The sequence below is a fragment of the Nipponia nippon genome, unplaced genomic scaffold (assembly GCF_047370975.1).
Source record: "Nipponia nippon isolate SJK-2023a ecotype South Korea unplaced genomic scaffold, ASM4737097v1 scaffold_9, whole genome shotgun sequence".
In the NCBI taxonomy this organism is placed as follows: domain Eukaryota; kingdom Metazoa; phylum Chordata; class Aves; order Pelecaniformes; family Threskiornithidae; genus Nipponia; species Nipponia nippon.
The window spans coordinates 5,191,745-5,216,070 of record NW_028262413.1 but is presented as its reverse complement, the minus strand read 5'-3'; the positions used below and the strand labels follow the sequence as shown (position 1 = coordinate 5,216,070).

The 24,326-nt window shown below is 45.8% G+C and overlaps 1 protein-coding gene across 1 annotated transcript; it reads left to right on the top strand.

Annotated features, from left to right (window-relative positions):
- The first annotated feature begins 157 nt into the window (after positions 1-157).
- On the top strand, positions 158-23,799 carry IHO1 (interactor of HORMAD1 1). Its single transcript, XM_087744254.1, has 7 exons — positions 158-975; positions 8,310-8,469; positions 9,849-10,006; positions 11,831-11,879; positions 12,550-12,637; positions 20,396-20,499; positions 21,303-23,799. Exons 1-7 carry the CDS (start codon positions 920-922, stop codon positions 22,623-22,625), a joined length of 1,938 nt encoding a protein of 645 aa, XP_087600380.1. The 5' UTR covers positions 158-919; the 3' UTR covers positions 22,626-23,799.
- The last annotated feature ends 527 nt before the right edge of the window (positions 23,800-24,326 follow it).

Genomic DNA, 24,326 nt, shown 5'->3' with positions numbered 1-24,326 from the left:
GATTCCCCACTCCGGTCCTAGAAAATCAACCCGGTAGAGGCTCATCGTGCAGCTGAGAGTTAACAAGCCGCCTTGATAAATCCAAGCTATTTATACCAGCCCTGGCACTGTAGTGACAAGCAAAAACAACGCAGCAAAGTCACTCCAATAAGTTCTTTATGGGTAAAAGTCCAGAATTTTTTTTTTAAGTGAAAGCTTTATTTCTGCGGGATTTGATTAGGAAACCAGATGTATACATCAAGAAAGCCGTTATTTTGACACCTCTGAGCTCCAGGCTGCCTTTAATACTAAAGCCAAAAGAGCACAAAGGGGAACGTGAGTAGTTCCCCTAATCTATCCATGAATTTATATCAACCTTATTGCTACAGTGGTTTAGTGCTTGTGGAGTATCTTCAGAACCAGCAACCAAATATTTTAACCATACTGAAATTGTTTTGAATTAAAGGAGGAAAAAATAGGCAAGTAAGCGTGCCCATTTTCCATTCCTGAAGAGGCAGGATACCGAAGCACAAGGAAAAAAATTCCAGTAAAACCATATTTGAGAATCTTTCCCCGGGGAGTGTTTAGATGACGGGTTATTTTTGTCATACTTCTAACGGGTGAAATTAAATCGTTCTGCATTTCTGCGAGAGGTATTTACACGGGAGACCGCACAGCCTCTGGACGTGAAGTCAATGGGGAGCCACGAGGCCCAGCCCCGGGCGGCCATGTCGGCCGGGCCTGCCCTCGGCCTGCAAGGCCCTGTCCCCCCCCGGGCTCTCTCCACAGCGAGGGGGCACAGGGGGACGCTCCCCCCGAGCGGGGTTTATCCGTCTCTCTCCATTTCCCTCCTCCCTGCGGTGGAGCGTGGCAGCGTGGCCGCCGCGGGGTGGGAGAGGCCGTCAGCCCCGGGGCCATGCTGAGGCCTGGGTGAAAAACCATGAATTTTAACATCTGGAATATCAAGGAGATGTTGAGCACGCCGACAGCCAGCGGGTGAGCTTGGGCCGCAGGGTGGGCAGGAAAGATCCTGAGGAAATAGCCTATAAAATTAAACACTTTTGGTGTTTGATAGCAATGAGGTGAAACACATGTAGAATTGCTCTATGGTTAACTACGGTCTGGTTAATGACAGTTAATTAGCCGACTCCGTGATCCTGCTTGTGCCTGCATTGCTCCCAGACTGCCGGGCACCGCGATAGATCCACCATTGCCGGGAATTTAAAAACCAGCATCGGCTGAAAGCTGTGCTCTGGTTTATTCAGGGTTTATTCAGGGAAGTCCTGTGGCCTATCTACGTCTAATTAGGTAAGTTAAATGTTCCCTCTCGCCTTGTGCAGAGGGTAGATAAAATGAATGGTGATTTGCAATAATTGTTACGCATTATGTAACTCTAAAATTATTCCATATCCTGCATTTATACGCACGGCTTCATTTTTTCCCAGCAGAAGTCAAAGAGCAGCTAGAGCTCCCCACATCTACGGTAGATAGTGAAACAGCAAATAGCGCTCGGATGTAAACATCTGGAGAGCAAATACGTAAGACAGGCTGCATTTTTTTACAGCAGAGCATCACCTTTTGCATCGCATGGCTCAAAAACAAAGCAAGATTTATCCCTTGTTTGACTCTGGAGAAGCTAATTGATGAATTTGGTCCTCTGAGCCTCTGTTTAGTTAAATAACCCACTTACATAACTAACTGTTGTTCAAATTCACAGTTTTAGTCATACTGTCTCTTTGGCCTGATGTTACCACGATGATGGATGATAATTAAAACATAATAGTAGTTTCCTTGCCCATTATAAAAATACTTGTCATATATATATATGAATTAATTGAATTTTGCACAGATGCAGGGGTCGAAGGGGAGCCAATTTGGGGAAAAACATGTTTATATCTGTCATGGGTTTGTCTTTATAAATATGCATTGCGTAATTCTATTGTCTTCTTGCTACCTGCAGTTTTCTTTTTTTTTAATTTTGTTTTCAAGGAGTTACTTCTAAGTAGTTTGAAAATCTGTGACTTTCATTCGGGACAGAGACTGAGCAGGGGAAATTTAGAGAATATACATAAAATATATATATATTTTTTATATGTACGTATAAATCATTCTGTGGAGTTGTGCAATAGGGAAGGAAATAAGTGGAAGAAGTACAGGTGCCTGTTTGGAAAGGGATCATTTGAATTCCTTCCTCTTCCAAAGTATCCTGTCAGCTACAAAGTCTTCCCTTTGAACTCATTTATTAATGCAGGAAGAAAATACAGACAAGATTTTAACACCCACTCCTCAGCATTCCACATTTTTTGCAAGTGAGTTCAAAAGGGTCAAATAGGGCATAAAACGTTACTGAAAAATGCAGCTGGGTTTTTGGGGGAGTGAAGAAGGTGGGGGGAAGTTCTCAGGAGGCGAAATAACTTCTTCTAACAGAAAAAAAAAGTTACTTATAGGAGTGTGTGCATGTGTGTGCGCATTTGAAATGGGGGAAAGGTGTTGATTACTTTTTCTTGGCTCACTTCTGTTACTAGAAACCTTTCTCACCACAGCAGGGTATGCTGTACAATCCCCAAAATACTGTCTTTCAGGGAGATTTAAAAATGAAACATAAAATCAGCATATAATCTAGGCAGGGTATGAATCATGCTGTGAGTTCTTTGCAAGTTTGAGTCAGGGTGTTACTTCTGAGAGCAGCTGCCACCAGGTCCCTAAGAAATGCAGAGCTCCGGAGACACAATATCCTCATGGCAGCGGTTCTGCAGAAGCCCAAGATTGCTCTGGGTTTTATTCGTTATCTATCTGTCAGACACGCATGTGCTTCTCTGTAAGCGCTAGCAGCCTGAGAAATAGGGTGGGGGAACCAAAGTCCCTGTTTTACCTGTTTTTATCTATGAATATTGACATAATAGAGATCCTAGAAAAGCAGGAGAAGGCAGATTATCTAGTTGGACACTGTAATATCAGGGTGCCGATTATTTAAGAAGGTGGGAGGGGGTCACGTGGATAGAATGACAGCTGGACAGTGGAGAAAACAGACTCAATTTAAGTGTATCGACAAACGACACAATTTTTGTGGATTGAAATGCCAAACCTAATCAGGAAAGCGCTGCATTAGAGCGGCGCTGCTACCTGCCCAGGCAGAAGGGCAGGCGAAGAAAGATCGCCGAGGATGCGAGAACAGCAGCCGCAAAAGCAGTGATGCTTCAATCAGCCTCTATCGACTGGATAAACGTCGCTGGGGCGTGATGCTGAAAGTACACTTTCAGGCACCATAAACATTCCCTGCCTTGGCCAGGGAGATCCCGGGGGAAGAGAGGTGTCTTGCCCTGGCCCCGAGCTGAGCACAAGACCCGCATTCGGGGCATTACTCTTGTAGTGCTACCCTAAGAGTGACAGGAGTGAAGTGCGGTCAACCTCTTTGCAGGAGCAACAGAAGCCAAAAAAATCCTCTACGGTGTAATTTCAGAAAAGACATTGATGTAGTAATAAGGAAGCTCATTAAAAAGAAATTAAACTGGACCACCAAAAGGGTTAAATGCTTGCCTGCGGCATAGAGATTATTTAGAGCTTGTGTTGAAGCTCAGCACAAATGCATACCAGCTATCAGATCGGATGCGAGAAGGACCAGTACCCGACTGGCATGGTAAAGACGACTACTGAAGATGATTCGGCATCCTTCAAGAACTTCAAAGACAATAAAAAATAGAAGAATAGAAACCAATATATTAAGATTTTAAATTGAAGTTACCAGAATTTTCTTATTCCATGAGAAAACTTGCTAAAGGCATAAAAGCTACTAATATACTTCCTTCCAAAAACATCAGAAGCAGAAAGCCTGCCAGAGAGTGTGTAATGCCAATATATGATGAAAATATCAAAGCGGCATTCAAAAGAGATGCTGTAAGTTAAGGCCTACTTGGGCCACTACTCTCTATGACTTATTTCTGCTGTTGAGAAAAGACTTCCAAATTTAACAACCTCATTCAATCCATTATCCCATGAAATTCCATCCCACATAGCAGGGCCACATATTTTGAAGTCACCTTAAGGTCCCAGAATAAGCAGAAAATGGAGACCGCCAGGACAAAGAGCGAGAGAGCAGCTGTAAAAATCCCAAGCCTTGGAGGAATGAGAAACTGGGGCTGGAAGTGCAGGCTGGAAGATGGCTTCAGACTGGCGGGGGGCCAAAACCCCTGTCTCCAGATGTCTAATTCTTAACATGGTCAGGGATACGTTTTGTGTAAGTAAACAAGGCTGCTCCATGGAAATCTCTCAGCACCCCTCCTAAGGAAAAGGCCCTGCGAGCCCCTGCGACCGGCAACCAGCTCGGGACAAAGGGCTAACGCGGTTTCCAAGGTGAGGAACGCCTGGGCAGTGTTGAATCACAGCCGAATGAATAATGAGTGGCTCATAGAAAGTAAAAATGACCTTGAGGCATTAAAACAAGACCAGAAGGACTCTGAGCCTGAAATCTGGAAACTGGAGGCAGTGTTTGAGCTGAATGACCAAGAGGGATTTCGTTGTGGTTAATGCATTAGGGCCAGTGCCAAAATCTGTTTGTAGAAATTCCTTTTAGGATATGGCGCAAATGATTTGCAGCAAGCAGGTCATGCTGTTCCAGAGGACAGAAAGCAGAATAATAATTATATGCCGTGGCCGTTCCCAGCGAAGAGATGGCAAATGGCTGGAACTGGATAATGGTAATAACAGTAATAACAGCTAAAACTCCTTGATTTAAACTCCTCCAGGCCCCTGGATGCTGAAGTTCCTCCGCACCCAAAGCCGACGCTGATCCTTGCTCATTTGCTGAACACATTGGCAGGCAGCAAACAGTGATGAGGAGAGCAGCATAGCAGAGCCAGAGGCAGTTCCTACAGACACCGACTAAAGCCAGGAGGAAGAGCAGGTGCCCAGGAGCTCCCAGAATTTCAGTTGGCTTTGTTGTGATGCAGCCCTGGTCGCTAAATGAGGAGGAGCAGAAAGGGCTGGGAGATTTTCTGGAGGGGAATCAGGAGAAGAGGAACTTTATGGCACTGGTCCTACTCAAGATTACTACCAGGGGAAAAAGCTCTCTTCTTTGGGAAAGAGGCTTTATTGCACTTTGAAGAAATGTGTTGGGAAGGCGTAAGTGAGCTTCACCCACGGCGCTTGGGAAGAAGAGAGATGTTGGCACAGGTTCCGTGGGAATGACAGAACCAAATAAAATCACCGAACAGCAGCACCACGGATAAATGTTATTTTGCAAATTGTAGAAGACTCGGTTTGCTTTTCCAACTGACTCCTAAACCTTGGTGTTGGCACGTAAGGATGGATCCAAACAACAGAGTAAAAATTACCAATTTTAAAAAAAGACCGATAAGGCCTATGACAATTTATAGTTATGAATTTTTAGCTTGTCAATGCCCCTGGAAACATCTAGGAAACACAAGAAGAGGGTATTTATTGCATGCTATGTTTCTCTTGGTGTGTTTTATCTGACAGCTGTTTGGGGGCAAGGCAGAACCTTTAAATGAAAGGTGAAAATTTGCATGTGGTTGTGCTAAAATATTTGGAAGTGTAAATTGGAACTTAGAAAAATGAAAGAGGCTCCCAAAAGATCTAACTTCTCCCGTGAAGGGGGAATTCCCACTGACAAGAGGGAAACCGAGACTGCGAAGAACTAGCTGACTCCCCAGATATGCAGAGGGCTGCAGATTTTTTAGCTCGCGCTCATATTACAGAAAGGGTTGGAGTTGCCAATATTGCAACACCTTGCATAAAGTTAGGTGGGAAAAAGAAACCCTTCCATCGGTCAGCAGAGGATGACTGAGCATTTTTTGGAGCTGACAAGAACTTACAGTGGCATTTGTCTTATGTACTTGAAGCTGGTCTTGCTTTGGATGCACATGCTGGTGCAAATACCATAGGAACGTTATGGGCACCAACGCGTGAACGACTTGGGGAATGGCTCGTGTTAGCAGAAAGCTAGAAGTTCTCCTGAGATAAACTATTGCATCACCTAGGAGGGACTTCTAACCGGGATTAAATATCTAGGATGTTTCCTCGCTGTTTATAAGGAAGGGTTTATATTTAGGATGGAGCATGTGTCCCAGCAGCTCAGGCATCCTGAAGGGAATGGTCAGGCGGTTAGAAGAGCTGTGGTTGTCTGATCTCGCCATCAGGGATAGGCCTGGGCCAAGTGTGGCCAGGCTGGCGTCTTGCCCAGATGGTCGTCTTAGTAAATTAATTGCTGGCAGTGTTAAGCAAGGGGGACAGAAATCCATTGCTCAGGGGAATGAGTGTACTCAAAAGAGACATCTGTTCCTAAAAGTGCCATCGTTCCTAAACCAGCCACTGAGGTAGTGGACTTAAGGCAGGAAAATCAGGCTCCAGAGCAGCCGAGAGCCACCTTTGGTCATAGTGTCAGTGCAGAGTGAGCCTGGAAAGTCACCTGGCTCATAAAGTCCTCTCAGCTCAATAGTCCTTAAAATACCAGGGATAAAACTCTCTGTTATAGGAATCTTGTGCTTCAGGCATTAAGTAGGGTGAAGGTACTGAGAAAATGAGCAGGTTATGGGATGTGATATTCACCACTTGGACCAGACACTTTCAAAGGGGCTTTGACAGGACAGTAAAGCACTTAGGGATTATAAAAACCCTTCCTTAAACTAAGGGCGGGCTTTTTTGGCTAGAAGACAGGAGGATTTAGAAAACTGGTGCAGGAGATGTGGTACTCGCATTGCAAGCAGGGGTTCTTCCCGTGTGGGGTCTTGGCAGCCCGTGTGAGTGCATCTCTGCCTGACATGCTGGCCGTAGATCAAGAAAATTTATGGCTTTTTAACAAGGCTTAGCTGAGATGGAAACAAGAAACTGTGCTAGTGAAAGTTGCATTCAGGTTTCTTTCTTAGTATGTTTGGGGTCTGCAGGCAGATCAAGGGAGAAGTTTTAAATTCAGACAGATTTATCGGGCTTTTTGAGAATCCAGAAACCCATACCTCATCTATTTTTGCCTGCGGCTCAGTGTACTCAGTGAGCTTAAAGCCAAAAGTATTAATATGATATTGTCACTGACACCACTACATAATGAAGAGGGAGACTGAGCAGTTCAACTACTGCTACTAAATCCCTTCCCTGTTGTGAGTATGATGTTTGGGCTCCTTCCAAAACTGGGGATTAAGCAAACACGTCACTGCCGATAAATGTTGGGGGGATCATCTTTTGTTATACACATGAATTACTCTCCTGTTCCTTCTCCTTTACTTACATGACTTGACATAGAAGGAAAACCTTGCGCAAGAGTCTCTCTCATTAATTTTGATCTCTAATTCCCAGTTCCAAAGGCAGCAATACATCTCTCCATTTTGATAGCTTAAAAACCAGCAAGAACTGAGAGTATAAACCTGTCCCAGCTTTTCTTAAGTTTGAACCTAGCCTAAGCACTCCATCAGACTTTGTGGACATGGAGCAATGGGATAGTGATCACGTGAAAAATGAAAAAAGTCTGGATCTTTGCTAGCAAAAAATTTAAGCCAGCCTCCGACGCAAAGAGAAGCAGTGCAGCTGTGTGGGGAAACCCTTGTCTGAGGAAGCTGGTACCGTGCCACAATCCTAGTCCATAAAGCGGCAGAAGCCATGCCCTCTGAAGAGGAGTAGAAACAGAGCACAAAGTCAAGGCTGGCTGGAAAGGGTTTATTTGGGCGACGCTCGGGGCAAAAGAGAACCTTTGAGTAGCACGTTCTTACGTTTGAAATATTTCTAACAATTCAGATCAATTTGTCCAGCCATATGCTACCTATTTATCTGTTGTTCCAGTGTGTCAGACTTCAGGCATCTGGAAAATAGGTGCCCAAGAAATGTCAGCTATCAGTCAGAAAGGTTTACTCTGTTGGAACTGCCTTCCAAGCCAAGCAGCATCTGAGTTACAACAGAAATTACTATCTGGAATAGTGAAAAGGGAGAGACCCAGCCCTTGCTAGGAGCAACCCCCAAGGTGCCCTTAAAGTAGGACTGACCGACGGGGCAGGTAGGGTGAACTGAGTGAGCTGGTCAGTCCTGGTTTTGTCCTTCTGTCTGCAGGACGTGCTGGAGAAACACCGTCACCCCTGCAAGGGGAAGGCAGAGCTATCACGCTGCATTCATATGCATGCGGCAGTTTAGGATAAGCCAGTTGGCTTTGCATAGCAAACCCACGCTGTTAAACATTATCGAGTTGTAGGGACGGTACCCTCTGAGGGGAGAGTGAAATGAACACGTTGGGGTGGGCCATGCTTCAGCGGTTCCAGCAGGTCGCGTAGGGAATTCTGTTTGCCTTTTTAATTGCTCGAGACTCATTCACAAACCGTTCTGCCCCATTTCAGGCCTAATAAGTTTTCCATCCGGAGCAGTGCTCCTAGCGACTACTCGAGTTTGAGTGATTCTCAGCTGCTCTTCGGCTCCCAGTTCTGCCCGGAGAACGTACAGTTGGCAGCGGCGCCGCTGGAGCTGGGCACGCAGCTGGGACAGCACAACTCCCAGGACGTGAGTCTCGCTCTCATTCAGCCCTGTGCAGGCACGCAGCCACCATTCAAAGTTAATGGAAAATACTGAAATCAGGTGGTAACATTTGGAAATGTTAATGACTGCTGAAATCAAGTTATCTTCTTGATAAATATAAATGTTTACTGTGACTAGACAAAACAGCAGCCTGGTCGGCTGAAAACCTAGTATTTATAACAGATTACTAACAATTATTATTGGGATAGGTATTTTCTTTAATGACATTTTTAATTACTAAAATAATATGAAATTATTCTCAAGATACTGTCTTTAGACCACCTAGCTAAGGCAGAATATTCCTTCTATTCCTTCTTTGAACAATACTGTGCTTCTCTTCATTAGCATTCTGCAAGGATGACCGAGGTATTCAGTATTTACTTTCATTGACTAAAATTACCTTGCTGTAATTGTTGTTATGGCAGGTGCTTGAATGATTTTGGCTGAAGAGCTTCTGCGCTCAAAATCTTTCTCCTACAGCACATGGTTTCTGATGTTACCAGCCTCACTAAAATAGTTCCTGCGCTGCTAACAGAGAGCACCAGATCCAGATAAAGACATTTGAGAGCAAAGATTAGGAAAGAGCAGCGCTGCCAGCTCAGTGGCCCTAGGCTGCCCTTCAGTTCCAGATCCTGTCTGCTTTCTTCTGCATTTTGCTGGAGATCTTGTCCGGTAACTGCAGTAGCTTTTCATCAAATGTAAAAAAAGGAAATTCTCTATTCACGATGCAAGAAGACAATTTAATGGAATTTGCATTTTCTCATGTTTTAAGGAAAAAGCATTTCCATTTTGGTCACACAGTGTCTGGAAAGTTTGTAGAATAAGGTGGTCTTTACAGCTTTCATATTAATGTTAAAGTTCTTGTTCTGAAGTATATACTGAAGCATGTGAAAAACTCATCTACAGTCTGGTGATGTTGCTAGTTGGCAGCAAAATGATGTCATCCACAAGGAACTTCAATAGGATTTTCTTTAGATCGGTGTACAGGGAGCTCCCACTGGTGTCTTTAACTTTTCCATAATTCCAAGAACACGGGAATTAATTTATAGTCCCTGTGTTGAGCATACAGGAAAAAAAATCTGCACACCTGATGATCACAACCAACTGAAAATCCTCATGATGAGAGAAAAGCCCGAGTCAGGAGGAATTTGGACTAGATCTCCGTTCCACAGGGAGCTGATCAAACTAGGCACACTAAGTGAGCCATAATATAATGAAATTCTTAATCTCCTCGTCCAGTCCAATCTGTCACGTCCAATCACTGTGATCTCTGTCTGCAAAGCACTTGGTATACAAATAGTTTTTGATAATTAATGTTCTGATTATTTTTGTACTTCAACATTTTTCTTTCTTTTGCGCAACAGAGCGAGCCCAGTATTTTTACCAAATACCAGACAAAACCACAGTTATTTGATGAAGATGCAAAAGAAAAAGGTTCACTTAATTTTGGTGCAGGAAGAGTGAGAAGCATCTTGGAAAATTTTGAAGTGAATAAGAACAAAATAAAGGACAAATATGATCGGTATGTAGACATCCACTGCAAATTCTTTCTGTGCTGGTGGTTATCACTCCCTGCAGCTCATTCTTCCCCTCTTAAAAATCATGCATGACAAGGCTGCATATTTCTCCAAGAAAAGTATATTTTCGGGTTTTAGATAATCTCTGATTGGAAAAAGTCACAGGATAAGAGAATAGGGTTTATTTGCAACGCGATTTATGTAACACACTCAGCCATAAGCCACAAGGAACAACAAAACTCTAACCTGAATTTACCTTTGTCCTTCTTTATCTAATCAGCAGGGGTTTTTTCTGTATTGATTCTCTGCAAAAGCCCATATTTCTCAGAATTTTATAGACTCTGTTGGGACTGATCAAAGGCACTCCGAGGACAGCCTTCACGTTTAGGCCAGATGAGGAGATCGCCAAGCGTACTTGTGTGCAGTGGAAGATGCAATGATTTCACCTTTATAAATCCGCACGTATCAACAGAATTTTACTTGTACACAAGATTTTTGTATCTTGTGCTTTTGGTAACAGACAAGTGCAATTTGCTAATGTAATTTGCACCTGCTCTTTGTCAGATGTTAAGAATTAAATGTATGTGTAGGTCCTAAAGGACTTTAAGGAACAAGCTAACCGTTTCAAACTGAAAAATGAAAGATGGCAAACTCCCCAGTGCACCTATAAATAATTCTTAGCGCTGTACATTTTGTAATGTAACATCCAAAGTGATGCATTTTTGTTAAAAGGCTGCGTACCTCTTCCTCTTTTGCAACGGGCACTACGCTTCTGATAAGGCAAAACTTGATTCTCTAGTGCCTATTAGAGAAGACGAGGATTTTTGTAAGTGAATTACGAGAAATGAACAAATAGTTTTAAATGTTTAGGCAGAACTCTTAATTATCCTTTATTTCTTCTTTAAATGAATTATGCTTCTTCCTACACTCCAGATTCGCTCCCAGATTAGAAGCCTGTTTATAGAAATAGCTTCATTATCTTTACAAAGATAACATATAATTTATTCATTTGTACCCCCCGCAAGTTTGACTAATAAAATGAATATCTTCCTTTCCATAAGGCTAGAAAGATTTCAGAAGCCCTGCCTAATTCTCCTAACTGGACTCTACCTGGCCTCCACCTTTTTGATATTGCTGCAATTTGGATCACTAAATGATTGATTTAAAATGAGTCGAATCTTCAGGGAGGAAATAGGTTATCATTTTGCTTAGCAACCATCCTTGCATTTTGGTTTGATAGGTTAATCATTAATAGAGCCTGGTTCCTGATAGGCTCACTCAACTTAAAAGGATGGATAACAGAAACCACAGGCATAATCTCAGGAGAAAAGGATTTGCGGTGTTTGTTCTTACTGGCTTGGGCTTTGTTGATGTTGATGCTTTTCTCATATTTTTCCCACAGTTATTTTAGTCCAAATACAATACCCATGTATCCCAGCAACTGGCACGTCACCTCCGCCAAGGCTGGGTCCTTCCGGGGCAGATAGCGCGGTGGTAACGCCCCAGCAGCTAATGGACAGTTGTGTAAATGCCAACTAAAACTTTTGAGAGAGGCACAAATGCTAGGCCAAAAATGGGAGAGTTAAAAAAAATAATTTCATGTATATGATATACCTGTGCATGCATATATTTTTTTTTCTTACTCTGTAGCAGAATCCATGCTTTCCTAAAACAAGTAAGATGACTGTGCTTACATTATGCGCTACTCTATGCCTTGCAGTGTTTCATGTCTCACGTTTACTGTGATCTTTTTGATTTCTGTCTATTTCAGAAACTTACTTGTCTGTTTTATACTTCTTGTTTGTTGTTTGTTTTTTTTTTCATTTTAGTGAGGTTTTAAGCACCTTTATTTCCAGTATCAAAGACAAGCTTCAAGGGGTAAGTTAATTCAAGTTCAGAGTGCAGAATAATGAAGAGTTAGAAATGCTACAGAACATTCTCCTTCTCTCATTTACTGCGCTGATATTTGAATTATTACACTGTTTGTCTTGAGCGCTCAAATACTTTAAACCAACAATTGTCAATCTTTTTGCATATCCCATTGTCTTTGTGGCCCGTCCTTAGGTCAGGGTCTTTAGGGCCTTGCCTGAGAGCCAGCAGTGGAATTTCTCTGGGTGTTGGGAGCAAGAGCAGGCTGTAATGGCTGTCTGCAACTGTCAGTTCTTTTTTCCTTCTGCCTGAAGAAAGTAGTCTACTCTCAAGAATAAGTCAATGTGGTCTTACTGTCCGAAGGCGAAGGTGTCTCCCCCAACACTTTTATAATTAGTTTGATTAATGTTATTATTAATGATTTTTTTTACAGATTAGTATCTCTATTTCAAAATCCATTAAGATTTCTGCAACATTTCATGGGCCTTTTGAGCCATTCCAGCTCTCGTTTGGGGTTGCAACCAACAGCCAGACAAATTGTTTCAAGCCACAGATAAATAACCATTTTTAGGCTGTTCCATTCCACGAGCTGCAGTCATTGTTCTGTGGCATTTGGGGCTGTGTTTTTGTAACCAGAGAAAGGGCAAATTAATCTTCTCATTTACCTTTGTTTTTGCAGCTGCAAGCATGCTTGGACAAGTTTGGAGAAATGTTCGATTCAGGAAACAAATCCATTTTGGTTCACCTGGAAACCATTTCCACGACACGTAAGTCCTTTCTGCATTTCTGTTAACAGCAGAGGGCACAGTCAAACTGCTGAATGTCAGGGTGTTGTCTCCAGGCTGGGGTGAACTAGGCAAGTCATGCCACTCACAGCTGCTCTTCATAAGGGAGAAGAGCAAATGAGTTTATTCATGGTACGGACTTGTCTATGTTTCCATTCTTACTCTGTTATATTCTCCTTTTCTCTGCTTTCTTGTACTGTGTCAACGAACTTGGGTGTTGCGTGGTTAGATGTCACGCACACATAGATAAATGCACCTCTATGTTCTTGTGTTCTGCCTGGAGTTTGATCATTTTTAGACTATATCTGGAGCACTAATGGAATACACAGTAAAAATAACTTAGATATTTATATCCTGAGTAACCAGTTTCAGTTTTTAGGGCTTTCTCAGATTTTCACATGTTAGTTTGAAGCCTTCCATCTCTCCTCGATGCTTGAAGTGATTATATTTTAGATATGAGCAAAACTAGTACTGCTCATTTCTTAAGTAAGAAGCACAGAGTGAAGCACTATTGTCATGATAAAAAGATGACCTCCCAAAAAAGCCAATAATTTAAAATACTTTTGAACAGCTCCACCACTGAAGTGGCTAGTCGCAGCAGTCTTTACTGAGGGAAAGTGCTCCAGGGAAATTGTTTCTAATTTGGCTTAGATCTGAGCCTTTGAGAGTGCATTAATTTTTAATGCTGGCATTATTTTTTTATCAACACCCTGTCAAGACTTTGCTCTGTGCTTGCCCTGTTCTGTGCAAGAACAAGAGGCCAGCTTCAATACACGCAAGAAACGTGAAGTGAGTTATACCTTGTGAGTTCCAGGTAGCAGACCTTCACAAAAGCACTATAATATTTACTGTGCGGTAAAATGAGGCCTCCACGAAGCACAGCTTTGACAGATAGCCTTTAAGTCAACACAGCCCTCTCAGGCAAAAAGAGTGGAGTGTAATGCATTCCGCACAAGGCCGTGATAGCCTGTACGTTTGAAATACCAACCTTGTTATACTAAGAACACTCCCTTGCGGTGCTTGGCAAGTGCTCTTGGAGGGACCTTAACGTAAGCAAGAATCTGTCTGCTTTGGCCAGCACAAAAAGCTTCCCATTACGCATTTGCTCATCTCCTAATTGCTTCAGTGCCTCAACTTGTCCACTCTGCAGCAGGACTTTGCCTGATTTCGTATACCTCTTGCACAGAAATTGTTGTCATGGCACTGAAAATCAAATCTATTGTTCACGATTCCCCCTCTTCATTCCATACCATTTACTCAGCTGTCCTGTTTCTTCTCCATACCCATTTTAAATAAATGTGCCTTGAATGAAATGAGAAACCTCCCAGAGGTGCCTGCTGCTAGATTCTCAAAGCAATTGAAAAGAAAAATTGGCACTTTCTGTAATGTATCATGCTGCAGAATGTTGAATATATAATGAAAATCATCGCACGCTCCACGATGTTGTTCTTTTTATATTTCTGGGAGGTTCATCTGTCACTGGTTAATTGCTGATAAACACTGCCATTTGACTGGTATCACAGTGATGGATAATTAAGTTCCCACTAAATAAATACCTGCACTGGTGCCTTGAAAGGTCCCAACTGAGGCAATTTCCTTGAAAAATTGGTATAAAGTTCCTAAACTCAGGTGATAAAGAGCTAAATTCAGAGCTGATAAAGCACTGAATGCCAGTGGCTGATGATACAGTACCTCGGGATGTGGATGACATGGTAGAGACACGTTAAATCATTGGCACTGGAGGATTTCACATGTAGGAGAGGAATGCAGGAGATGACGAGGCTCTCTTCCCAGAGAGTAGTACAGCAGGACATTCAAACAGCTCTGAAAAGCAAAGAAAGGTGGAACTTGCAATCAAGTCTGTCTTCATTAAAAGCATATAAGGAGTATCGCAGGCTTCATTTATAGCAGCGGGTAGCAAGCATATTTGGCACAGTCTGCATAGCCACTGGGCGAGAACACAACAGAAAATGTTTTCCAAAATATATTTCCAAAGCATTTCCAAACGCTGTTGGGCTGGCATGCTCTATGCAGTAAGATTAAAAAAAAAATGTTCTCTTTTGAGTGCTTGTCCATATGTGCTTGCACACAGCGGATAGAGCTGTGTCTGGCACTGGTGATGCGACAACGTTTGCCTGAGCAGCTTCCACAGAGGCACAGCTGCTCTATTCCTTGCTCGCGTCGCGGTGTGCTGTGCACAGAGATATAAAGAGGCAAGCAGACCCTATGTCCTCAGTCCTCCCACCTTATATAGAGTTTTTCTGTTTGACTTGCCCGCTCATCATTTGCTCTTTCCTTCTGGTTTCATCTCCTGTAACTCATTTCTTTTTATATTTTTCTCATTTTCATTTACATACCCACACTTCCATCAAAACTTTCTATTTTTTTATACAAATCCTGATTTTCACAGCTCAGCCCTCTCTGAACTGCTTTGCTTTTCTGGTATCTGCTAGTTCCAGCTGTGGCAACTCATAAAGGCCATATCCTCTGCACCACCTTGACTTCATTGCAAATGAGAAGCGTGTTCCCAGCCAGCACACCGCAGGCAATCCTCTGGCTCTCCTGCCAGCAAGGGTGACAAAAAAATGTGCAATGTGTCCCTTACAGAGGTACGAGGTGATGCAATTCTCTGACAAAATCCAGCGCCTCATGGGCAGTTTTCAAACATGACTTGCTTTAAGACTCCCCAGGCCCAGTAGTTGCTGGCAAGGTTTCTAGGGGAATTCACTGTGTTTATAATGGTGCGATGTGAGCTTCTTTACTGTCAACAGCATGGTCTGGACTGCGACACCCAGGCAGTCCTTTTACGTTCTGCGTTTGTAGCGATTGAAAAGTCGAAAGGTTTAAAACTGAGAAAAGAAATGCCTTTCTCATGCAGCTGCTAAGTAGCCACGCGGTGACTGGCAATGAAAGTTGTTGAGATGAGGGATTTAACCAGACTCCAAAACACCTCGGCATGGATGGCGAGAGGATGCGTGGTTGTGGCGGTGAATACTGAAACCCCTCAGCATCACACGCCAGGCCTTCGGGCGCTGCCTGCCATAGAGCAGGCTGAGACCGGGGGCAGCTCATCCCACAGCCCCCTGACGCAGATGTCTTCTGCCGTGCTGCGGAAGGGAACCCAGGCTAAGCAGCCACAAATCTGCCAGCTGACAACGCGGGGTATGTCCGAGCAGGATGCAGCCGGGACAGCCCAAACGTCTCACCAGCTCGGTTACTGCCCAGGGAGAAAACACCGCGCTCTGCTGAGCATCATAGCCGTCTTCCCTGCTCGTGTCTCACCGGGTTTATACCACCTTCTAGTTCCCCTACTGAACCCGGGCGCAGGGGAACCAGCCTCCCTCCAAAGTGTTATTTAAAGCCTCTCCACTGTCAGTGCCAATCTCAGGACGAGTCGCACAGATGATGATAGATAGGCATCAGAAGCAGTTGCTGTTTAATATTCCCAGGCTGGGAGGCTGACGCTCCCTCCCTCGGCTGCTCAGACTGTAGTTTTCAGCTGTTGGGAGTGCAGCTGCACCCGAGTGCGTGCCAATTTGCGGGGAACCCTCTGCAGCACAGGGCGGCAGACCTACCCCGAGGTCCTACAGCCTTTTATCTCATGCCAGATTTCACATTCCATATGTTATTAATGTAAACCAGTAGCATCCAAAGACAATGGTACAGCAAATGAAAACACAGTGATGTTCCAGGTTGGAAAAAACTGTTTTGTTTGGAATAAAATACCTGAAGGAAGGCACAAGTCTGTGCATGAGCAGCCATTAACCGAGTAAAGATTTTCCCTCTATGATCAAGTTATTCAATAACTATATCTTCTGCGGGGTTTGTTTGAAGAAAACTTTCTCTGAAGCAGACGTTCTTGATAATTTTCAAAGACAAGAGACTTGACTAACAGGGTCCTTGGTCTGATCTCGTTTGGCCATCTCGATGCCTATTTTTCTAAGTCTAGATTAACTCTCATTTTTTATTTTGTTTAATAGTGTTTGACAAGTCTGAACACTTCTCTGGTATGGAAGCCAGAGAGGGAAGGAGAGTGCCCCTCCTCCGTACCGAGGTTTTTTTTCTGCAGAATACTCCTACACATACAAATGAAATGCGTTCAAAAGACTGGCTGTTGGTTTCTTGCCTGCAGCACGCTGTGCTGAGTCAAACGTATGTGCAGATCACAAGCCCAGTGGATGCAGTGCTATTTTTAGGCTGAGGATACCATGTTGTAGAAGAACAGACAGACTAGGGAAATCAGAAAGTTGTAAAAATAATTCTGAACTAAAATTAAGTGTATAGGGAAGAGCAGCGAGCCGAGGTGAGCTTGCTGATGCTGGCCTTCCTGTATCCTCACTATGTTGAGATGGAAGGTGATGAAGTGACGTGAAAGGAGTTTTCTCCTTCAGTCGTTGCTGCTTTCTTCCTCTTTATAGGCCTGCAGGCCAGGAGGGGGCTGGCAGGCTCCCCAAAACCTGCTCTCGGATTGCAGGTAGCCCTTAGGTCTAACCAGGGAGACGCAAAGTCTAAAAGGCCCATTCAAACATGCACTCCACTGTTACAAACCCATTCTGCAAGCCACGGCTTTCCCCCGGTGATTTGTAAAAAAAGTCTAAATCTGTCAGAGCAAAAGGCTAAAAGCTTAAAAACAGCAGCAAGAGAGCAGGGACAACCAAATTGCCTGCAACAGCAGAGGGCTTATTAGTTGAAATAGGTGCAGATAATCCTCAGAAATCAGCCAAACTCCTACGGAGAACAAGGCAAAGCCCTGTGGTGATGGGCATCCTGAAAAAACGGAGAAATTGCCCCCGAGCCTAGGGCCGGGAGGTGGTTTAACTCGAGGTGCGTGAGGAAGACGCACGAACGAGGCAACTGCAGGGCTCCTTCTCCCCAATGACAGCAGCGTGCACTGTGCCCAGGCATCGCTCCTTCAGAGGAAGGTAAATAAAGATAAAAATACAGCCTGGCACAGGGGTTCCCTGCTGCCGGGAGGCAGCTCTCGGCGAGCGCCCCGGCCCTCGAGCGGCAGCCTTGCCACACCTGAGCAGCACCTCCAGCCCCACGCCACCAGGCACCTCTGGTTTGCGTGGCTGAACAAGCCAAACGCTTTCAATCTCCTTTCATAAGAGAAGATTATCACCTAAGTACTTAATTATCTTGTAGATTTTCTCTGCACGTGTCCTAGTTCAATCTCTTTTTTTTTTTCCTTGCATATAGACGGCTAGGACTGCGCAAGGGCTTCCAGCCACCCCGGGGTGCACGGCAGTTCCCGTCAGCCAGAGCCTGCACCCCACCGCACGCCACGCTGCCCTATCTCACCCGTAGCCCCTGGTGCTGGCATTCACGTCTTTCTGTCACCTGCTAATTACCTAAATGCCCGCTGGCTTTTGCACCCAGGTGACTACAGCGGATTTTAAGCAGGTCTTGAGGAGCACCTTCCAGAGCCGCCTTGTCTCTTCATGCCACCCCTCTCAAAAGCTGACGTTCTGCCTTTAATTGAGGCTTATCCACTTAATTTTTCTCAGCTTTTTTCATATTACATGACAACTTCCACTGAAAAGCTTTGTTTGAATCTACAGAGAGGCCACTGCGTTGCCTTTGTCTAAGAAGTCCTGAAAGGAGGTTGCAGCCAGGTGGGGGTCGGTCTCTTCTCCCAAGTAACAAGTGATAGGACGAGAGGAAACGGCCTCAAGCTGCGCCAGGGGAGGTTTAGGTTGGATATTAGGAAAAACTTCTTCACCGAAAGGGCAGTCAGGCCCTGGCACAGGCTGCCCAGGGCAGGGGTTGAGTCCCCATCCCTGGAGGTATTTAAAAGACGGGGAGATGTGGTGCTCGAGGACATGGTTTAGTGGTGGACTTGGCAGTGCTGGGTTAACGGTTGGACTTGATGATCTTAAAGGTCCTTTCCAACCTAAACAATTCTATGATTCTATGATTCTAAGTCACCTGTCTTATCCTAGCGTATTACATTAGTCAGGCACAATCTGCCTTTTATAAAATCTTGTTCCATTTCATTCTATTTCCCTCCACGTCTTTAAGCACACTTTCCCTTAAGGTCTATTCTAAAACCTTGCACGACATGAGAACAAACGAATAAGCCCATAATTGCTCAGATCTCTTTCCTTTCTTCCTTCCCAAATGTACCTTTTTAAAATGTCCCTGTTTTTTTACAGGAACGAAGCATGTACAATCACTTTCTGCCTGCCTCTCCCTAATAGTTTTTAACTCTTTGATCAATTCCACCTAGAGTTTGACAGCAGGGCACAGCTCACTGAGATAATTAAGTCCCTGCAAGCTTAATGAAAATAGCTGTGCAGGAGGAGGAGAGATCCCGAGTGCTCTGCAGCCTGCGAGCACACCTCTCCGGGGCGAGAGGTGCTGCACTGAAGAGCTGAGATAAATACTCCACGTGCAGGAATAGCTTCAGCCGGGCTCTCAGCTCCACCGACACCAAAGGCAATCAAACGCGTTGGATCTGTAGTGAAAGAGGATTAATTAATTGCAAAGCTCTTGTAGCCACTTGTTGGAACGTAGGCTTTATTCTGATTTTTCTCAGGCGCGCAGTGCCAGTCCAGGACTCCACAGTTTCACGTAATCCCGGCCCGTTGGCTTGGCAATGCTTTGTTTTAGCCGGAGCGCTCTGCCTCCTGTTTTGCTCCGACCGGCCAACGTTCCACCCCGGCCACACCACCTGCACACACCGTCTGCGCTGCTCGCAGGAAAGACCCGGCGTGTTCAGCAAACAGCTCTCTCTCTCCGTCCTAATTTACAATTTTAAAGGAAGACTTCCATAAGATTGCTAAGGATTTTTCATCTCCACATGCGCTGCAAACTGCATTCCCATGCTGTAGTGTATTAGGCACAGCAGTGGTTCACTCTAAGAATAATCGCACTTGCATGGGGGAGTTATATTATTGTCCACTCATAGAATAAAAATTCCTATTTTTTATCAGTTTTTCAACAAGCCTGACTGAAGCCAAGAGCATCTTGCTCCAATTTAAAACCCTTCCAGGGGGTCTGTGCCCCTACAGGACACCGCCGGGGCCCCCACTGTTTTCTAGCTGCAGCTGCCCAAGCGCTGGGCACAGCTGCCTGGTTCAGACGTCTTCTGGCCCCATCTCTACCTGTGTCCAGCAACTGGAAATCCCAGTTCTTTGTAATCATAATTCCTCACTGTCCCTTCAGGCAGCTTTCCTTCGGTTACCAGCCTCCCGTGCGTTTCTGTGACGGAGCCTCTGGTCGCACTTCTTAGCCGTGAACCTCTTGCACCTCCTTCCCGCTATCGGCAATACTGGTGTTCCCATCACAGGTTCAAGCTCCCATTTACCATCAGCTGGCTACAGAAGAGGCTCAGTTACACTGGGGTGGCTCAGATATATTGGGGTCCCCCTCCCCTGGCCGTGCCTCTTGTGAAGCTGGCAGACAACTAAGCCTCAGCCTTCCTTGCATTGAGCCAACCAAGTTTCGCAGCTTCGCGTAGCCTTTCATCTCCAGCTGCCACATTAATAGAGCACGGTAAATGAGGTTTGGCCTATACTCAGCGTCTTATAAATTTCAAGTGCTTTGCATTAAACATCTACCCTATTGTTCATTGCTTGGAGCTCGGGGAGATCTCAGCGGGTGAATCACCACGGTTGCACAGCACAGTGAAGTATTTCATGCCAAGCCGTGGGGGAAGTCGCAATGGTATTGATAGTACTTTATTCACATTTACAAATGAAAGACCAAATGTGTTTTTTTATTGATTACCCTGTTTAGTGCAAGATGCTCTTCAAAGTCACTGTGGCTCGGTGCTGAAAGCTCTGACAGATAAAAGTCAAACGGAGCAGGCGCTGCTGGAGATGGAGAGGAGGCTTGCAGCCGTAAGTGCAGAAATTAATCTTTTATTCCGAATCCTCATTCTGAATTTCTCCCGCTTTTTCAAAATATTAACTGAATATTAAATTGCCTTCGAATGGTGGATTATAAAGTAGACTTCTCCTGTTAGAATGAAGGGGAAAAGACATATTAAAATGCTAATTCTAGGCCAGATACCGACTAATGCTTACCCAAGCGCTGGTTAACAGTGCTGCAAGCTCTGATGAAACCCTGGTCGGTAAGAGGGCAGCCCAACAGTGCCCTGTCATGGCGGGCCACGATGGAGTGCCGCTTCCTCACGCTGGCACTTGCCTTCGCTGGAGGAGGTGGCGCAGCGGGTGCCTGCGAGGGGAGAGCACCTCGCAGAAGTGCAGTGCCTTGTCCCCTCAGCTGGACAGTTTCCCAGGGAGAGGGGGAAAAAAAAAAGGTCAAAAAAGAACAAGGGGGTGTCAGAGACAAAAGAATGAACTTCAGAGACCTCCTGGACAGGTCTGGTTTCTCCAAAAGCCCTGCAGCAAGAATTGCTTTCGGCAAGGAGGTGTCACGCCAGCGTGTGAGACGGCGGCGCTCCTGGGAGAGGGGGCACGCAGCGGGTGAGGGGTATGCCCCAATCCCAAATCTCTCCCTTTTGTGGGACAGTTTGAGAATGCGTATTACACAGGGAGCTACAAATTGCTGATCTTTGGGTCAATACCAAATTAAGGGGAGCTAACTGACACACAGTACCTAAAAGTTTCTTGTTTGAATACTATTATTGCACCTTTTAATGTGTTGTTTACTGCTTCTGCTCTGCTCCCTGTCTCCCCAGAAAGATGCAGAGATTTTGGATGTGAAATCCAGCATCCAGCTGCTGAAGGAGGGTCTGGAGTCGCTGCCAGCTCAGCTGAGTGATCAGCACCTGAAGCTATGTGAAAAACTAGGCTTCCCGAAGCTCCCTAACGCCTTAGCTGAGCTGCACACACTCATTTCCAGTGCCAGACTCCCCCCTCGCACGGCAGATAACTCTTCCCAGACCTCCCCTGGTCCATGCCAGGACTGCGTCCCGGGCGAGGAGAACGCGCGCTGGTCGTGCTGCCGAGGCAGGGGGGTTTGCAGCTCCTCAGGTCAGCCTCAGCCCCCCTGCATGGCAGTGGGGGAGCAGCACGGAGACTCCCCTGTGAGGAACCGGGTCACCGGGAACGGCACACCTCAGGGTGACCTAAACACAGCTCCAGGAGGGAAAGTCAGCCCCGCTGCTACAGAGGCGTGTGGCAGAGAAAACGCCTCTTTGCAGGAGGTGAAATATGGTTTGGAAACACAGAGCTGTGCCAACCATCCTTGCATGTGCTGCGCCAACAGTCACTTTTCGGGGGGCAGTCAGACGAAACACTGTCCTGTACCACAGGAGGTGCCTCTACCAACTCCACCGAGGAACGCGGTCAGGAGAGGCTCCAGAGGGTTTGAACCCGTGACACTGTCACAACAGAGGCAGCCTCAAGTTTGCCACCTTTCCGTACAAAAAGAGATGCCTGGGAGAAGAAACACTCACCCGTCCACGGACGGTGAGGTGGAGAACGCAGCTGTAGGGAACAAAGCAAAACAGAGGCCAGGGAGGATCCCCTGGAATAAAGCAATGGGGAGGAAGAAAACATGCCCCGCTCTGAGAAAAGGCGAGCTCTCTCGATGTGCTGACGGTGGGCTGAAGCAAAGGAAGGCAAATGGGATTATTGAGTTGGAAAGCTCCAGAAAAAACTGCTTTCCCAGGTACACGGTTGCTCTCGATTTAGGAAGCTCTAACCCGGTTTCTGCAGCTCCCAATCAGCAGCTCCTCAGCAGCGCTCAGCCGAGGCTTACAAAGAGTTTCCCACCAGTGCCATGCTCCAATAAAAGCCTGCAACAACTTGCAGACAGAAGAAAGAGAAATTTGGAAATTAAAAAAAGAGCGAACATTTCCAGTGTAAAAAGGAATCTCTGGGATTCCTCTCCTCAGGAGAATATATTTCCCCTGTGCAGCACAACAGGTGAAAAACAGATGAGCTGCTTCAGTCTCCGAAGCCCTGCAACCTCCAAGAAACCACGTCCTGTCAATACGCTGGCTCAGCAGAACACGGCCTGTTGCTCTTTAGTTTTTGATAGCGATTATTCCGATTGAAGGGTTTTGTTTCGTGTTCAGAGTCCTCAGCGCAGGCTGGGCCATCTCAGTCGCAATTTATTCCTCTAGGTGTGTTACCTGCTTAATCAGAGACAAGGCCGGTGCCTGGATGCTTCAAAGTGTTATTGCCCGCTTCGATATATTGTCAGGGACCACGTGGGATCTGACGGGAAGCCTTCCCGTCGCTTGGAAAGCTGATGGGATCTGTATTACTTTACCTCCCCGCTCCCAGCAGAGATGCCGCGGGCTCCAATTACCGCCGTATTTACGCAGCAGAGAAGCACCTGCGGAGCCTGCCGAGCCGTTCGGCGGGAGGAGAGGGCTGGCAGAGCACCGGCGCCCAGCACAATTACATTTAGCATTGAGATCTGCTTGAAACTTCTCAACTGGATAGATGTAATCATATCTCTGTGGCCAGAGGCTTTACTCTGTTTCTCACTTGTACTCTCTGTGTTGGTTTGTACGTCTAAAAGTTCAGTGTTGTAGCTCCCCAGGCAGTAGTAGCGTTGTTCCGGTTGATTTTGATAAGGTTCAGCTTTGTCCCAGGAATTGTTTGTGAGCTTTGGACAGGGACGGGTTTAGCTGAGGAAAACCAAATCCCAACATCTCAGGTTCATCGATTATTGCATTTCTTCTCCTTTTAGGCTGAAATTTCTTGGTTTCAGAAAATTCAGGAAATTTAGTTTCTACTTTATTTGTCCCTTGTAGCTCTTGGCTAATCAAGCGATTCTCCAACATACACTTTTCAAGGGCAGCAGTTCTCAAACAGAAGCCAAAAGATGTGATGTTCAGCCGCAGCAGATGAAGTCACTGATGGAGAGCTCTCGTCCTTTAGAAAGCTGCACCTCTCCCATGAGCAGTCGCTCCAAAATTTTCAGCTCAGAAAGGACCAGCCCGCTCACCTCATCTGGTGTATGCGGCAGCGAGATCGCTGGGCAGCCCCTGTTCCCGCAGAGCAACTCATTCCGGGGTACCCGGCTGTGACTGTCGCCTTCCACGGCTTCAGATATTTGTATCACGTTTGATTTTTGACCCGAGATGTTACCAGCAAAAGAAGCATTTCGGTGTTGATGAAGCAGGTCGATTTCCACGAATCCAACCGGTCCAGCTTTGTCCTCCCGCGGGGAAAGACTGGCATCCCTTTTTCCTGGCTTTAATAAACTCATTGTGGCTTCACAAAAGCCCGGTGTCTTTGCATTGGTTTTTTTGGGAGAGGCGCGACCCTCTTTCAGCGGGTGAGCAGGCGGCTGCTCTCAGCTGCTTAACTCCCCTGGATCGTACAACTGGGAGGATTTGTTTTTTCAGCTCCTCTCTGATGTTTAAAGAAGGAAACCTCCGCCCTTCCAGTTTCCCACCGGTTGGGTGAGGTTAATTAGCAAGGAGAAGACAGCAGGAGCAGATGGGGGAGCCTTGGGACCCCCCCGGTCAGCGGAGGGGCCGGGTGACGGCTGCCGGCAGCAGCAGCCGGTTGTTTTGCGGTGCCCTCCTGTACCCGCTTCCCCAGCGTGGCCTTTGCTGGGCAAAACCTGCTCCGTGGGGCTCGCTGCCCCCCGACTTTTGGGGTCGGTGGGGACAAGCGCAGCCCCCGGCCCGGACGCTCACCCTGGCTGCGCCCGCAGCGAGCTCGGCCGCGCATGGCTGAGCTTGGAGGGACCTCTGGAGGTGTCTGCCGCAAGCCCCTGTGCCGAGCCAGAGCAGGCC

Excerpts from the sequence above, each read along its gene's own strand:
- IHO1 (XM_087744254.1), top strand. The coding sequence starts at position 920 with ATGAATTTTAACATCTGGAATATCAAGGAGATGTTGAGCACGCCGACA. Across the intron at positions 976-8,309 it reads AGCACGCCGACAGCCAGCGG|GCCTAATAAGTTTTCCATCC; the intron begins GTGAGCTTGGGC and ends GCCCCATTTCAG. Across the intron at positions 10,007-11,830 it reads ATAAAGGACAAATATGATCG|TGAGGTTTTAAGCACCTTTA; the intron begins GTATGTAGACAT and ends TTTTCATTTTAG.